General features: G+C 45.9%; 1 protein-coding gene across 8 annotated transcripts in view; it reads right to left on the bottom strand.

Annotated features, from left to right (window-relative positions):
* PPP6R3 (protein phosphatase 6 regulatory subunit 3) overlaps positions 1-18,034 on the bottom strand; it is a 113,931-nt gene that overhangs the window by 79,204 nt on the left and 16,693 nt on the right. For 6 of the 8 annotated variants that reach the window (XM_056852214.1, XM_056852215.1, XM_056852216.1 and 3 more), the window contains exon 3: positions 1,067-1,193. The exons of the other annotated variants lie outside the window; for them this stretch is intronic. In XM_056852214.1, coding sequence (XP_056708192.1) covers positions 1,067-1,078 — 12 coding nt within the window. In that variant the 5' untranslated portion in view covers positions 1,079-1,193. The remainder of the gene's footprint in view (positions 1-1,066; positions 1,194-18,034) is intronic. 8 annotated transcript variants of the gene reach the window in all.

Genomic DNA, 18,034 nt, shown 5'->3' with positions numbered 1-18,034 from the left:
AAAAGGTTGGGGATCCCTGCTGTATGTTATTTATGTGACTCTCCAGAGTACGATAACTCACAGCCAGATCTGAAAATCAACAACCACCTTGTAACTGCCACATGGCAGAGCTGAGCAGCTCCACTGGTAAGCACTCATGCAGTAAGTTAAATGTGCTAGCTCTAGAATGCGGTAGCTCTCCCAGCACTATAAACGCAGCAGCATTAGGGCAACCTTGGTTCTCTTCTTTTAATACCACCCCCAAAGAGCTGGCATTCTCTCGCTCTCTTCTAGTTTAAAATAGCTAGTAATATTTAGGAACACAGTGTGCCTCTATGGAGCAGGAAGTGAATACATATACTTGGAAGTGAGTTCCATTGAAATCAACAGGGCTCGTGTCCAAATAAATGTGGCTAAAATAGAGATGCCAGTCAGCATTTAAGCGTCTTATTCCCCAGGCATACAAAGAGAAATGATTGTCAAGTACGAAAACCCACTAAGTTTGATATTGAAGTATATCCTGTATTCATCAGAATTTAAATTACTGGAGATTAAAAGTTAAGATTAAAAAGGTAGAGATGGCCAGAAGTTAGCAATCAATTAAGCCTTAATGATTAATTATTAATACATTTACACAAGTTGCTTGGGTTCTATACACCAGATACAGTTTACAAACAAACAAAACTGAAGTCAAACATTGGCTTATTTTTCTGGCCACTGCAACCATTTCTTGCAGACAGAGTCAGCTTTCAATCTAAGAAGCAATTTCTGTTCTTTTATGAATAGGTTTCCCAGACTTTAGCCCCAAATAAATCCATCTTTGTGAATGAACAGCTTCAGAAAGGATTTCCAGAAAAATTCTGTGCATTAAGGTGACATGTTTACATTAAGGTATGCATGTTTACCATGGAGTAAGATACATTAAACCCAATGCCAATAACTTCCAAGTAAACATGCATAGGATAGAGCTGCATAAAAACCTTTCCCCAAGCTACCTTTAAAAAAATATTGATGATTAAATCAATCAGTTCGTTCAGGAAAGAAGACTGAGAGTAAAATAGCAACAACAACAAAAAAGAAAGCATACTACTGCAAACATGTTACTGCGTTATTTCACAAACTGTCTCCCAGGAAAGCTGTATTAGGGGCTGGTCTCTCAATATGGCAGATGCTGACCAGATTACTCCATCACTTTTCAACAGGAGGCCAGGACCCTTGGAATAAGGAAAAACACCACAAAATGGATCAAAGGGCAAATTACAGGAACCCTTAAAATGAGAGAACTGGTCTTGATTAATCCTAAAGTAACTTTATTAGGGTTACAAATTTGGATCCCATGTTCTAACTTTGTTCACTACAACTACCAATGCCTTTAAATATGTGCTCTGCAACTCTCGGTAAGTTGTAAAATGAGACCCCTAACTAAGTCTATGCATGGGAAGTGAGCCCCAATGTGTTCAAGGGGGATTACTCACAAGTCAAGTGAGTATCACAGCTGTCTATGTTTCTCATAGAATAGCGAAAGCAATTTAAAACATAAAAATTGGGTTCAAGGACAGTCTTGTTTTCATCATATTTCATCCTTTACAGTTAAATGGGTCATAGAGTTCTCATATACACTACCGTTAAAACTGAATCAATGCCAGGAACATAGTTGATTAGTCTAAGTCTAGTTACCTCAATTTCAGTTCATTCATTTAACCATTAGTCACAATGTACAGTGATCCATTTCTGTGATGTTGATTTTTCACTTTCATTGATAATGTTTGCCTAGTTTGTTTCTTATGTGTAGCATAAGAAACTAAGTCTTCAATGAAATTTTCAAAGCACTATACTTTTAAAGAACATGACACAAATTAGTGGCAGGCTTTTTTCCCAAAGAAGCAGGAAGAGAACACTAAATGCTCAGTTTAAAATACCATCATTAGCACCGAGTTATAGTGACAGAGATAGGACTGTGGAAAGCCTCTCTGGAATATATTATTGATTTAATCATGGAGCAGGCATTCCTGCCCCTCTTGGTTAGACAGGATTGGCCTCTCCATGCATTTTGTGAGAAAAATATTTTAATACCATTGTTCCTTTGCAAATCTATGTACACAGCATGAACTCCTTACCCCTTAAGTCAGGGGTGTCGAACTTATTTGTTACGATGGCTGGATGAATGTCACTTGGTCAGGCCTGGCCATGTGTACCATAAAATTTAATGCCAGGTACCAGAGATATAAACTTTATAAGAGACACAGGCAAAGCCAATTAATGATATTATTTTTACTTAAACATGCTTAAAACGATAACACCCTTACAGTATTTTCTTTTATTTAACAATCTTTGATCACTGACACATTGGGACTGGGGGAAGTGGTTGCCTCAGCTGCCGAGCCCACAGTGGGCTCTCCAGCCCAGATCATAGAGGGTAGGTGGCTGCCTTGGCTGGTGAGCCCGCAACAGGTTATCCAGCCCAAATCAGGAGCGGGGGGGGGGGGTGGCTGCCTCGGCTGGCTTGCTTGGACAAGAGCTTTCAAGGGGCCAGATCCAGCCCCTGGGCCATATGTTTGACACCCCTGCCTTAAGTGCTGACTTTCAAGAATTTTAATGAATAGAAGATTGTTTGGAGTGGAATACAACTGCATAAGGAGCTAGGTGAGCTAAGTGTGAGGAGGGAAGGGAAAGCAGTAAAACTGAAAGTGAAACTTTTTCAGCAAAATACTCCACAAGTCTTGAGATCTTTGTGTGCATAGCATGAGGTTTATCATATTATTCTCTCCCTGGAGAAAACCTATAATGGCAGCAGGAAGTAAAAGAGTACAGAAAATCATGATTTAAATCTAGTCTTCCTGACTCATGATTTAAATCAATTTAAATTAAATCCACCCTAACTGTATGCATTATCATGCATTATTTACTTTTGTAATCAGTTTTCTGCATTGTTTGTAGTATATCATTTTTTAGGTTTTTTGTTGTTGTTGCTGTTGTTTGCATTTTCTGATATTATAACCCTAATCCTATTGCATTGTTTATTGGATATCTTATGCTGTCTAACTGCATTTTTATAAATATCCTTACATTGTAACCGTCAACATAAAAAACATGCACACGGTACAGGAAGATGTTTGCTCCTTCCTTTTGACATCCTATACAAAATTCTGTGACTATTAAATGGGCAAATAAGAATTTAGTCTCTGACTAATGAGGGTAGAAAACTTCCTTTTCTAGTCACTATAAACTCACCACACACACAACCACACACCCCAATGGCCTGACATCAGCAGAGATTGTTGGGTCCTCATTACAAAGTCAGGGTATGCTATAGAGAAGGGGTGGGGAAACTTTTTTCCGCCAAGGGCCATTTGGATATTTAGAACATCATTCATGGGCCATAAAAAATTATCAACTTAAAAATTAGCCGACCAAGCCCCAAGCAGGCAGCTGCCCCAGATGTCAGCCCCCCCTGCCCCGTGTGGGCAAGCAAGCAAGCATCCAACTGGTGGCACACGCCCACCTGGTGGCACAAGATGGTCTGTTGCACCAGCAGGGCACAGCCATCCAGCCGCACGCCAGAGTTGCTCTTGCTCCGCATGGTCGGGGCCGGATTCTACAGCTGGCTCCTGCTGCCTGCAGGGATGAAATGAGGACACACTGGCTAAGAACTCGCCTGCCCCCCCCCCCGCATATTCTGGCCCTGCCCCCTTTAACCCCTCCATTGTTACCACTTTCGCCCCCAGCCCTCTTGTAGCACAGAGGGAATACATTTCTCCATGGCCTGGGTGGGAAAGGGTTAACACAGTTTCTTGGGCGGTCGTAGCAGCTCCATAGCTAACAACTCTTCTGCAAGGGGGGGGAAAGGTTCCTTTTCTCGGCAAAACAAACTCACATCCGCCTTGAACAGAGGCTACTCCTGTCTGTGGGAGGGGGCAATCACCAGTCTTAGATCCTTCTGAGCTAGAGATCTGCCAGGACCCACGAAGGGCCAGACCAAATGATTTTGCGGGCCTTAAACGGCCCCCGGTCCTGACATTCCCCACCCCTGCTATAGAGTTTCAGGTTGTTTTATCTCCTCACACCAGAGTACTCATTCTTCTACTTAAATATTGCTCCAGGTAGGTTGAGTTCTTCTCTTCAAGGGCACATGAGCCCTTCCCCCCTTCAAAATATCCGGGATGGATTAATCCAGTAGAAGCATTTATGAAGAGAGGGACACAATTAAATTTAGATATGGATGTATATAGAGAAATTATGGACTTTAAAGAAGGAGAATGGATTCTAAGAAGTAGAGAAGAACTTAAAATTAAAGACTGGTTTATGTATTATAAACTAGAAGATATATTTTATAAAGATAAGTTAGTTGGATTTAATAAAAAGAAATCTAAATTAGAAAATATATTAATTAGGGGAAACAAAGGACTGATAGGTAGGATATATAGATTATTAACTGAAGTAAACTTAGAGCAAGAAAGGATTAAACCAGTAATGGTGAAATGGATGAAAGAGCTAGGATATAATATTGATTTGGAGATATGGGAAAACTTATGGAAGAAAGAATTTAAGTTTACAATTACTAATGAAATTCGAGAGAACCTATATAAAATGTTTTATAGATGGTATATAACCCCTGTGATAAGTGAAAAAAGGAGATATGGATTTATGCTGGAAATGTGGTAAGGAAAGAGGAACATTTATGCATGCATGGTGGATATGTAAAAAAATTAAAAAAATAAGGAAAAAAGTAATAAGAAAAACTAATAATTTGATTAATATTAGTGTAAAAAGGAATCCTGCATTTTGTTTATTGGGGATTCCACAAGATAAAATGGACAAAAATGATAGGGTCATATGTCAATACAGTTTTGCTGCTGCAAGAATTATAATAGCAAAAGTTTGGAAGCAAGTAAATAAACCTTCAATTAATGACTGGAGAAATTATAGATATATATGAGGATTGCCAAACTAACAGAATTCCTACATGGAAAAGATATGGAAGAATTAAAAAAAAACTTGGGCGAAGGCCATCACACATTGGGATAAACTGGCGAAAATGGATTTTACTATTGTAGTTAATTATAGAAACGAGGTTTATACTTTTATGTTGTCAACATTGTAATCTTTAAACTGTTCAGACACTTCTCTGGAAGTCTGGTGATGGGTCACTTTTTATGGTGGGTGGAGGGTTGAAAGGGTATTTTTGAATTTTGATTGTATTAAGTAGTTTAAATAATTGATACTCTTTTGTATTTTTTTATTATTGTATGTGTTTGTTTGTTTTGTTTTATATTTTATGTTATAAAAATAAAAATATATATTTTTTAAAAAAGAGAACCAAACTGAGGCTCCAGGAGGGAAATCGATTACCTACTGGTGGCCGGGTCTGAGTGACTCCCTTTAAAAAGGCGATGATGTGCCTATGCCTAGATATAGGGACCCCTTCTATGAATGGGATGACTGTGGCCAATGCCACAACCTTTCACCTCAAGGTGGATGCGGAGAGTTTAAGTCGTACACCCTCCTGGAAGAACTCCAGTATCTTGTAGAGACCTGGACAGATGGGATCCACCCCCTTTCTTCTAGCCCAGCTGACAAACGCCTTCCATGAGGTGTTGAAAATTCACCTGGTAGCGGGCCGGCAGGCCTCTAATATGATGGTAACCACATAAATAGACTATCCCAATTCTAGCAACGATCACCGCTCAAAAGCCAGGCGGTCAAGCAGAACCATTGGGGGTCTGGGTGTACCAGGAGCCCCTGGCGCAGAGTTCCCCAATGGGATGGAATTCTCCAAGGTTCCTGACATGACAGCTGGCGCAGTGTCGCGAACCAGGGTCAACGGGGCCAGAATGGAGCTATCAGAATAACTTTGGCCCTTTCCGACTGTATTTTTCTCAGGACCATGGCTAGGATGGGCAGAGGGAGAAAGGCATAGGGTAACCCGAGGCCATGGGCTCAGTAATGTGTCTGTGCCCTTCGCTGGCAGGTTGTGATACCTTGTGAAGAATCTTGAGACCTTGAAGTTTTCGCCAGAGGCGAACAAGTCTACTGAGGGAACGCCAAATTTGATAATTTGTCGAAAGACCTCCTGATCTAAGGCCCACTCTCCTTCGTCTACAAACCGGCGGATTAGCCAGTCTGCTTGGGACGTTGCGAGTTCCCTTGATGTGTTCTGCTCAAATTTATTTGAGATTGAATAGAGCCCATGACACCTCCCCTGCTTCCCGATGTAGGGAGGATGACCTGGATCCTCCCAGTTTAAGTGAGCTTTTGTCGCAATGTTGTCTGTCCTCATGAGGACATGCCATCCTTGGAGGAGCAGTGCAAAGGCTCGGAGAGCGAGCTTCACTGCTCTCAATTCTAAGCGGTTGATGTGAAGGGTGGCTTCTGCTGGTGACCATCGACCCTGAGTTATCTGGTTGTTTAATGTGGATCCCCACCCCTCCAGACTCGCGTCTGTAAATATTTTTGTTGGTTCCTCGTGAATGTACTTGAGAGGACCACCGTAGATTTGAGGGCTGGGACCACCAATGAAGACTTTTCCTGACTTCCAAGGAGATCAGGATAAGTGTCGTAGGCCAACCTGAGCTGCCCTCCTCCTCTGAGGAAGAGGAGTGGGAACCTGGGCCCGTTCCTCCAAGGACTGCACTGGAACAGCAGGAACAGGCATCAGAGCCACCAAGACCCATGGCAGGGGATGAGGGCTGCTTATTCTGGCAGCAAACAGAACAGCAAGAAGAGCAGGACTCCTCGCCTGCAAGTTCTCCCAAGCCGGCTGAGAAGGAGAGAATCAGGGCCCGGCTTCAATTAAGGGAACTAAGGCAAAAGGCCAGGTGGGCCTTGAGAGACAGAGCAAAGACAATCAAGCCTAATCAGGGAAAATCAGGGAAATCAGTGGAAAACGCTGGAACCGCAAGGCTGATAAAAGGCTAGGCAGATTGCCAGAGTTCTTGTGGGTTCAACACATGTTGAACGCCACTGACTGAGAGAAGCGAACAGAAGCTCCAGCAACTGAAGCTATCCCAGTCAACCCCGGCATGCAAGCTGATCTGAGAAACAAGAAGATTGGACTGGTAAGTGCCTCTACTCCTTTACCTGCTAATTACCTTGGTCTAGCCCGGTCCACGGGAAGAGAAAAGCCTGCGTCAGGCTCTGGTCAACGCAGTACTCCCACTGCTGTTGTTAAAACCAGAGGCCAAGCCTCGGGCCTGGTTACTGCCTGCACGCTACACTCCTGCCGGAGTACGACAATAAGCCTGTCTCTCTCCCTTGCGATGTCTGTGTGAAATGGGCGTATTAGCCACTGGAGCGGCCTGAAATGAAAGCGGGCCCAAGGTACCACCGCTATACAGGCTATCATAAAGCCCAAGAGCCTTGCTAAGGACATCAGCCTGGCTGATCGCAATTTTGCTACGGGAGACACCTGGAGTATGATTTTCTGCATCCGCTCTGGTGGGAGGGAAAGGGAATTCTGACGTGAGTCTATCCGGACCCCCAAATGTACCATGGATTGGGAAGGTAGAAGTGAACTTTTGCTGAAGTTGACCAGGTAGCCATGTTCCTGTAGGACATGGACCACCCTTGCCGTGTGCATACGAGATTGTTGTCTGGACTTGGCACAGATCAGGATGTCGTCCAGGTACGGATGCACCTGGATGCATTCCTGTCTAAGGGACGCTATGACCATGACCAGGATCATTGTGAATACCCTCAGAGCAGAGGCTAATCCGAAGGGTAGGGGCCTGAACTGGAAGTGGGAATTGCCATAGGTGAAGCAAAGGAAACGCCTGTGAGAAGGATGAATGGGGACGTGAAGGTACACCTCGGTTAGGTCCACGGCCGTCATGAAGGTGCCGGGGCGCAGGGATTTCACGATGGATTTCAGGGTTTCCATCCGAAAATGTTTGTGTGCCATCCATCTGTTTACATATTTTAAATTTAGGATGGCTCTCCAGTCCCCGTTCTTCTTGGGAACTATGAAGAATATGGAATATACCTCCTTGCACCTCTCGAGAGCCGGGACCTGCTCTATGGCTTTGATTTGTACTAAGTGTTGAATAGCCGTTACTGTCCTGGTTTGTTTTTCCCTTCTGAAGGTAACTGGGGATCGAAGAAAACGATCTATTGGCGGTGACATGAACTCTAGGAGGTAGCCCCTGGATAGAATTTGAATTACCCATAGATCCGGATTTGAGGAAGTCCACTTGTCGGTGAAGAGCTGGAGTCTCCCTCCCACTTCTAATGGGCTGGCGTCACTGGGTGTTACTTTTGGGAAACTTATCCCCTTTCTCAGAACGGGACTGTTGGTTATTGGGTCTTTGGAATTTGCCACGCCTACGAAAGGAGCGAGAGGTATTCCATGAACCCCTCCTATACTCTGACCTGTATCGATTTTGGGCTCTTGAAGACCGAAAGGACGGATATGAAGGAGTCCGATTCTCCTTCTGCATTTGTTTTGGTAGAGCCTGTTTTTTGTCTCTAGTCTCGACTAGTATCTTATCCAAACTTTCACCAAACAAGCGGCCCTCCTGAATGGGGTAAGACATTAGAGTGTTTTTGGCCCTAAAGTCAGTGGGTCATGCTCGCAACCACAGTGCCCTTCTTATTGAAGTATCTGAAGCCATGGACAGTGCACCGAAGGACATAGTGTCCAGAGAGGCATCGGCCATTATAGTGATGGCGTTGAGGACTCTCTCAAGGCCTCCTATCATTCTGCGGTTTTCAGGTGGAACAAGCTGGGTGAGTTTTTTAACCCATAGGTATGATGCTCTTGCAAATATGGATGTGGTCGCACTAGCCTGGATAGCAAGGGCCGAAGACTCATGCCCCTTCCTGGCTAGGGAGTCAGATTTTTTGTCCAACTGGTCTCTTAATGTCCCCATCCCATCTTCAGGGACTAGACCCGGGGCTTGCAAGTCCACAATGGGGGCATCAACCAAAGGGATCTTGAGCAGATTCATAGCATGCAGGACTAGATTGTACATTTTCTTAACATTGGGGGGGATCTGCCTTCCTGAGGAAAAATTGTCCCACTCCTCCTGAACTACCCTTAAGAAAAACGCCGGGAATGGAACAAGGTTGTTGCGGGGCTGCCTTCTAGGGAAGCACTCCTCTACCCCGTTTTAACTTGGGTTTGGGATCCTCAGAGCAATCCACCTCCTCATTCAAGTTCAATGCCAAAATGGCCTTGGCTAGCAAGCCCTGACAGTCCTCCCCAGAACAGCCTGCTTTGCTGTTCCTTCTGTGGAGCTGACTCGTCATCTGAATCGAACTCCCCTTCTTTCTCCTCCTCTGAATCGAGGGTGGAAGCTATAGACGCAGCTTGAGAGGTCTGTGCCTCAGTTACATTTGTCTGCAAGGCAGCTTGGGAGACCTGTGTCTCAGCGACATTTGCCTTTAAACCTGCCTTGGTGGGCCATTGATTAGAGCAGGAGGCCCCCTGGTTCACAGGGAAGTCATTCCCCTCTCTAAGGTTCTGGGATGATGAGGAGGGGGACTCGCAGGGCCAAGGGAACGGAGGCAATGGAGGCAAGCGCATTTGGAAAGCCTGAAAGGCTTGCCATTATCTCTGAAGGGCAAGGTTCACCCAGTCATCCACCTCCTCCCGGGTAATGAAACAATCTGCCACCTCCCCTGAAAGGGGGGGAAGTAACCTGCTCCCGACTGTCCCAATTGTGCAGGGAAGCCCGCAGCCCAGGGATAAACCGGGGGGGGGGCAGAGGGAGACACACTGGTTACTTGCGGTGAATAGACGGGCTCTGCACTTTCTCTTTCAGAAGCCCTGGAACAGGGGCGCGGCTTTGAACGGCGGCACAGCTTTTCGCGCCTTTTTTGTCTTAGGCTCTGCCGCCACCGCTTTTTTGTTCCACTCCTCATTCTCCGGCTCTTGGCTCCCTAATGGACCACCAGCGTAACCATTGGGAGAGGCGGAATCTCTTTGGGCGGATTGGACCAGCCCTACTTGATAATCCTGCTCCGACAGCAGGTCATCCTCTCTTTTCAAAATGGCGTCTGCCATGTTGGAAAAATTCTGAAGAGGGCTTTGAGGATGAGGTAATCACACACACAAGAGGAGAAACACAAAAGGAAGGTAAGGGTGGGTGTAGGGTGGAAGGTAGACAAACTAGAGGATCAGACAGCACAAACGTAAAGCCTGCTCTAATTCACTAGCACAGAGCTGTGGCAGCAGCCTGCTCCCCCTTTCAGAGGCAGGACGGGACTGAGTCTCTGTAGGCTATTTTCCCGCCAAGCGGGGACAGGAAATTAAAAATCTCCTGGAAGAAGCAAGGAAAATAACCCACAGCTCAAGACTCCTGAGCCTCAGTGGTGAACTTTTATTTTTAAAACACAACACAAGTTGCCATTGAAGATTATATCAAGGTTGTGCAGTTTTAGGAGTTTTGTGTTTGATGCATATGAAGCTGAATAAGGTGGTGGAATAAAGCATACCACTGTTGAATGCTAGCCCATTAAAAAAAACCTCTCAGTAGTAGGGGAAAGGTAACTTGGGATGCTCAGAGGTCCTTATTTTCCCAGAGGACTTATTTTTCTAAAAAATATTTTCTTTTGGAATGAGTGAAATGCTTTTCAGATATTTTACTCAAAATGCATAGCATGATTTTTTAATGTAATACAATGTACAGTATTTGATGATAATACGCAGGGGACCCGGAAGAACATGTGAAGGATGACTCATTCCTTCCCCCACTGTTTCTTCTTTCCCTTCCCTAGCAGCCCCCTCATAGCTTTTCCCCTTTTCCAGCTTCCCTTTTGTCTTCTCAGCCACTAGTCAATATACTTTTATTTATCCCTGTCTTCAGCCTTCTCTTACTCCCCCTGGCAGCCTCTATTCGAGAAAACTATGGCTGAGTAGTGCAATACTAGCTAACAGGCCCTGTTGCACAGTGGGGAACTCATAAAGGCTTTCAGTGAAGAGGAACCTCACGTTCCCCAGTATCCCCCTCCCCATACTGCTTCCTCTTTTCCTCCTCCTGGCACCCCCATGTCCTCACCTTTCCCTTTGTACTTCTCTCCTTTCCATGCACCAAACAACTGACCTTTTATCTGCCTCCCCAATCTTTGGCTATATTTATTTGCTTCATTTATAACCAGCTGTCTCTACAATGGGGACCCAAAGCAGCTTACATCATTCTCTTTTCCATTTTATCCTCACAACAACCCTATGAGGTAAGCTAGGCTGAGAATGTACAGCTGGCCCAAAGTTACCCAGCAATGGAAAATAAGGTGCCTTTGGAAGTCCTTGCAGGTTCCCAACTGGTCTTCTAACACTGGGCTCTCTGTAACTTTCCACCAAAGGACTTGTAGTTAAACATACACTTGTTAAGTTTCAATAATGGTATACTGTTGGGCATTCTGGCTATTCACTGGAGATGCATACAGCTTTACTCAAGCAAAGGTGGCCAAGAATAAATGCCTCTGTTCCACACACGACTCTACTCAACAGCTGCAAATTGGTACCCCTTATCCTACCTTATCACATGTGTCTTTATTTTTACCCTTTGAGAATAAGCAAAAAATAAACGTTGAAATTAGAAAACACCAATTTGTGTATTAAATGGAATACTGCTGTCCAAATAATACAATCTCATACATTCCCAACAGGATTGGCAGTACAGCTGTATAGAGAGTTATTTTTATAATATTGAAAACTGAGCTCTTTGACAATGTACCATCATGTACACTACAGCATATTAATTAGGGACAAGATCAGACATTTAAACTATGAACATCCCTTGGAAAAAGTGCTGCTACAAAGAGGCAGGCAATGGCAAACCACCTCTGAACATCTATTTGTCTGTGTAAGGGGAGAGCCAGAGAAAATGAATGAATACAGGAATTATCTAGTGCTGTAAAAATCTTGATACTACACATTTGGAAGGAGCTAGCCCTGAGCATGTAACTACTCTGTGCATTCAGGCAGTGTGTGCTGAGGGGATTGGCCGTGAGAGTGCTGTCCCAGCTTTTGGTCTCTGCACAAATGTGAGCTTGTCACCACTGTACCAATGTGTGGAAGAAGTGCATGACCTCCATCCTGATCACAAAGAGGTCACATATATGCGTAAACACACACACTGGTAAGAACTGGTCTCAAGCATTCCAGAAGACAGTATGTTTCAGAGGCAGTTTTCCCCCCACAGCTTCCCAAAATTTGATTTTTCTGTTGGAAACCTGTACACTGGGAGATAATTGTGTGTTTTCCAGGCCTCGGCCTTTGTACCTCTAAATCATCAGCATACGAAGATAGGATGGGAATTCAAATTCGACTAAGTATTTGATCCCCAGATAGAGCAGGCGACATTTCCACCTGGCGTCTTGGATTAATAGGTTCCAGTCTTAATTATTAAGAGTTTTTAAACATTCTTTCCTTCTGTACCAAAGAGATTGCAGACCTCAAAGGAGCCTGTTGTGCGATTTTAGAATCTATGATTTTTATTCCACCAGGATCAACAGCACTCCTGAGCTGCCAAAGTGCTAGAAGGTTCTCAGCATTAAGTAGCCTATATCTAAAATTGATTATGGCTTTCCAAATCAAAGTAGAAATTTTTGGAAGATCCAGTTCCAGACACACAACTGAAGATGCTACACATGGAGTTAAGGGAAACCGAAGAGGCTGAGCTAGATACTACATAAAATAAAAAACACATTTATTTTTATTATATTGTGCACAAATATATTTTAAGAACACTGGGCCTACAATGTAGGCTACCTAAAAAGCATGAACAAATATTAACAACAAATACTCGGTTGATGTCAATTCATAAAATGACTGGAGGTAAGGTAAGGATTTCACGGGGGAAAAGACACCTGAAGCTTGTCATGTAATTCAACTGGACGCGAGAACCAGATCCGAGCACCATATGGCATGCAAACCTAGTGCCCTATATGCTCTCAACAATGCTGGTATAAACTAAAAAAGAATTTCTTAAGGGATAACAATGGCAGTTCAATTTTATGTTTAACATACTGAGTATGCTTAGACCAGGATAAAATCTGACCTGAAGATGATCCCCAAATTCCTAAATTTATTGACCACTGGCATCAAGTGTGTGCCAGTTGTCAACCTTTTGGTTGGTTACTTTTTAGATTTTTCAAAAACCGTTTTAGATTTGTCATAAATTTGTCTCTAGAAGTCCGTTACTGCAGTAGGTCATAAAAGCCTTTACAGATCTTTTCAGGCCAATCTGAGACCTAGAAGGTAGTACTAGATCATCTGCATATAACAAGGCAGGGACTGAACAACCTTCTAGACAAGGTACATGAGCAGGAATATTCCGTAAATTAGGCACAAAATTGTTCAAAAACAGGTTGAACAAATGTGGCGCAAGTACACAGCTCTCCACACTACTCTCTGGACAGAAATTATTTTAGTATCTTTTAGTATATTAATAATTAATATTAGATGTACCTGTTGTTTAGCAAACTTTCTAGAGCCGTGTTGGCGAACCTATGGCACGTGTGCCACTTCCGGCACGCGTAGCCCTCTCTGCCGGCACGCGCGGTTCCTCCAAGCCGCTGGCCTTTCTGGCTCTGCCCCACCCCGGGTGATCTCCAACCAATAGAGATCAGTTTCCCTGGAAAAAATTCCCACTTTGGCAATTGGACTCTATGGCACTGAAATCCTTCCCCAAACCCCGCCCTCCTCAGGCGCCACCCCAAAAACCTCCCACTCATGGCAAAGAGGAACTTGGCAACCCTAGCCTCTCCCTCTGGGCCCCCTCTGGGGGTGGTATTCAGGTTAAATTGCCGCATTGGCACTCGGTGATAAATAAGTGGGTTTTCGGTTGCAGTTTGGGCACTCGGTCTCTAAAAGGTTCACCATCACTGTTCTAGAGGCTATAATTAGGCCTACATAGCATAGTTGGAGATTTGGGGTATTAATAGGACTTCACCCTAATGATAGGAAATGATTAGTGCATTACCCAATGTGAGAAATATTTCTGAAAAGGGAACATGATAGAACATATACCATAAGACACACTTTTTTCCTCCTCAAAAGTGAGGGGAAATGTCGGTACGTCTTATGGAGCAAATGTGCGGACTCCCGCCCCTCCCGCCAGCCGGCTGGGTGTACTCGAACGCAAGCCGGCGTTCCCCGCCCGGACAGCCAGCTGGGAGGTGTGGTATTTAAACTGCTCTGCGCTGCCTGCCTAGGCAGCGCAGAGCAGTTTAACCTCCCCCCCCCGCGCTTCCCGTTCCTGAGCCTTGGGACAACAGTACTGAGTAGACAGTACTGACTTGGATGGACCGAGGGGGGGGGTCTGGTTCAGAATAAGGCAGCTTCACGAGGAGGGGCCCATGGCTCAGTGGCAGAGCCTCTGCTTGGGCATAGCAGGAGGCCCCCGGTTCAGTCCCCGTGGGGCGCCACCACTCCCACCCGCCCATGGCCCAGGCGAGCCCGGCGCTGCCCGGCCTCCGCCTCCCCCCCCCCACTCGCTGCACGGAGGCCCGGGCGGGGCGGGTGGAGAGTGAGGCCGGATCCCGCCGCTGGGACGATCCGCCCGGCCCTCCCTCCTTCCCTTCCGCTCGCCCGGCCTCCGTGCAGCGGGGATCGCCAAGGGGGAAGTGGGAGAGGGAAGAAAGGAAGGCCGGGGGTGGGGGGTGGGGTAGGCCTGAGGGGGAGATGCTGCCTTCACTCAGCCTTCGCTCAGCTTGGGCGGGGGCGCTTCAGGGCCGGGAAGCGCGGGGGGGGAGGTTTAAACCCCCACACACCCCTTCCCGGGAGTCCTCACAGGAAGGAGGCCTGGGGTCGAAGATGGTGGTGCTGGGGCGGCTCCTGCTGCTGCTGGGCTCCTGGATGGGCAGCGCTGGAGGTAAGCAGACCCGCGGCCTGGCTTCCTTCACCGGGCGGGAAGGAAGGACAGTCTCCTCAGAACGGGCTCCCCTCCCCCCCCGGCTTCCCCTCTCCCCCACCCAGGCTTCCCCTCCCCCACCATCCCCCCTCCCCCCTTGGGTGATGGCGGCGTCTCCCCCTCAGGCCTACCCCACCCCCGGCCTTCCTTTCTTTCCTCTACCACTTCCCCCTTGGCGATCCCCGCTGCACGGAGGCTGGGCGAGCGGAAGGGAAAAAGGGAAGGAGGGAGGGACGGGCGGATCGTCCCGGCGGCGGGATCCGGCCTCGCTCTCCGCCCGCCCCGCCCGGCCTCCGTGCAGCGAGTGGGGGGGGGAGGCGGAGGCCTGGCAGCGCCAGGCTCGCCTGGGCCAGGGGCGGTGGGAGCGGAGGCGCCCCGCGGGGACTGAACCGGGGGCCTCCTGCTATGCCCAAGCAGAGGCTCTGCCACTGAGCCACGGGCCCCTCCTCGTGAAGCCTCCTTATGCTGAACCAGACAGCCCCCCTCAGTCCATCCAAGTCAGTACTGTCTACTCAGACCAGCAGCATCTCCCCAGGGTCTCAGGCAGGGTTCTTTCCCATCACCTACTTGCCTAGTCCCTTTAACTGGGGATGCCGCTGGGGATTGAACCTGGGACCTCCTGCATGCCCAGCAGAGGCTCCACCACTGAGCTCACAGCCCATGGCTCTCCAGGCCTCCCCATGGCTCTCCAGGGTCTCAGGCTGAGATCTTTCACATTGGCTACCTGCCCGGGCTCTTTAACTGGAGATGCCGGAGATTGAACCTGGGGCCTTTCAAGACCCGCCGCCCCTGCCCGGCTTCCAGGGAGTCCCTAGAAGCCGGGCGGGTCCCTGCCCAACAGCTGAGCCTTGGACCGGGAAGTGGGGGGGAGCTAAAACTGTAGCGCAGAGCAGTTTAAAGACCCACTCCTGGCTTCTAGGGACTCCCTGGAAACCGGACGGGGGTCTTTATTCGGCAGAATATTTTTTCTTCTTTTCCTTCCTCTAAAAACTAGGTGCGTCTTATGGTCAGGTGCGTCTTATGGAGCGAAAAATACGGTACATTGAGGGAAATGCAGGGACAAAGATGTAGTACTGATTTCTAACCAGTACAAAAGGAGTACTTATAATGATGGCCATGTAGCTGGGCAGTAAGTTACTGCTGCTTCCCTAAATGCTTAAGTAGAAAGGCAATAAGTAAGAAATGTTACTTCTGGCTCTGTTGCCTCCAAAATGCAAACATGGATTTTATTATTCCAGCTTTTCCACAGAAAAGCAGCTGAGGGAGAATGGGAGAAGTTTCTTTGGTAGTTTTGTCAGTGATTCCCAATATGAAAACTCAGTGTAATAGCAAGCTGTCTTATACCAAGTCAGACCACTGGTCCATCCAGCTTAGGATCACCTACTCAGACTGGCAGAGAAACTGGGACATTCTACATGCAAAGCAAGTCCCATAGCACTTGAACCACAGCCGTTGCCCTGTCATCTTAATCATTTCCATCTCCGTGCCCCTTTGTGTACAAGTCTTCAAGCATTACTAATACACCAAAATGGCACTTGTAATGCAGAGAAAGGGTTTATTGGGGAATGGGGGGGGGGGAAATGCTGTTACTATTACTGACTAATTAATACTAAATAGCCAGACTGTATTAAACTTTGATAGTAAACAGTATTTGAGGATATTTTTAAAAGGAGGGGTAAGGCTAGGTAGATTCCTGAACTACGCTAGCTTGGATCCCAACAAGACCTGCCTGTAAGCTCAAAGATTTCTGCCTACAGAGTATACTTTTCCTACTTCCCCTCTGCTGCCTGTAATCAGCTCTCAATCCTGTTCTTGAGACAGAACAGAGCCCCCAAAAACAGGATTTTGGAAGACATTTCAGGTTTCTACATGTGGGGGAAGTGGAAAAACTATGCTCTGTGACTAGAAATCCTTACACCTGCAAAAATGTTCCCCTGGATCCCACCCTATATGCTACTTCATCCTACCTGAAATTTCAGCATAGGGGCTACTTCATACCCCAGGATTTATGAAGGAAGTCATATTTTAAAATAGGCATTCATATTCAGAGATTTAGATACTTTCCCACTCTAAGAAATTAGTTTAAGCCACATAAAATGGCTCCAGTTGTAAACAGCAGCTATAAAATACCTGAAGACGATGAGGCTGTACTAGCAATGCCTTTCTAATGTAAAGCCTAACATAGTCATGATCATCAGACCTTAATTAGAAAAAGCATTTCCATTTAACTCTGAATCTCAGCAAAAAGAGTAGACAATGAAATAAATAAAAAAATGGAATGAGATTGCTTTTAAACCCCAGAGAATCTATTTAAAATGTCTGCTTGCATAAGTGAAACTTATCCCATGTTTTTGTGAATTTGACTCCTTCCCCTCAAATAGCAGGCATATAGTTTCTACTTGAACTGGGCCACTGTGATAGAGCCTTTTGTTGTTTTTAATCACAGGTGAAAGACACAGTATGCAGAGTATGAACTTTCCTCCTTTAACATTCCGCTTGAATCGCTCCAGTACTTACACTGGTTTTACTTTTTTAAATTTGATTGCTAACCTGGAAGTTCAAGAACCAAAATACAAAGTGTCACTTCTATTATTGTCATAGCAATTTGAGCGCACATTTATATAGCTATAGCTATCCAAGGCTTATACCTCTTGTAAACACTGCTGAAGTTAAACTTCTGGTCACAAAGATAATTCCTTTCAGAATATTATAGACTAGAGATGCAAAATGTAGGGCAATTTTGAAACCAGAAGTGGGGGACTTGTGGAGGGCACCTCACTTTCCCCACAGCCCCCTCCCCACACTGTTTCTTCTTTCCCTCCTCCTGGCAGCACCACAGCCTCACCGTTCCCTATTTCCTTTTCTCCTTCATAGCCTACCAACCACCTGACCAAACTATCTCCCATCTTCAACTTTTTAATGAAGTAAATAATACTCTGCCTTTTTCCACATCAGGATCCCAAAGTAACTCACATCATTCTCCTCTCTGCCATTTTTATCCTCACAACAATCCCTTGAGGTATGTTAGGCTGAGAATGTATAACTTGTCCAGATTAACCAAGTGATTCAAACCTAGTTCTCCCAGATCCTAGCCTGAAACTCTAACCACTATACAACAGTGGCTTTTATGGGGTGGTTGCTGTTGAACAACATCCAGCGGCTGAGCCTCAATAGCTACTAGTACCATAACTACTGTTACATTT

The sequence above is a fragment of the Euleptes europaea genome, chromosome 6 (genome assembly GCF_029931775.1).
Source record: "Euleptes europaea isolate rEulEur1 chromosome 6, rEulEur1.hap1, whole genome shotgun sequence".
NCBI lineage: Eukaryota > Metazoa > Chordata > Lepidosauria > Squamata > Sphaerodactylidae > Euleptes > Euleptes europaea.
Note: the sequence above shows the minus strand (reverse complement) of the source record. Positions and strands in the feature narration are given on the sequence as shown.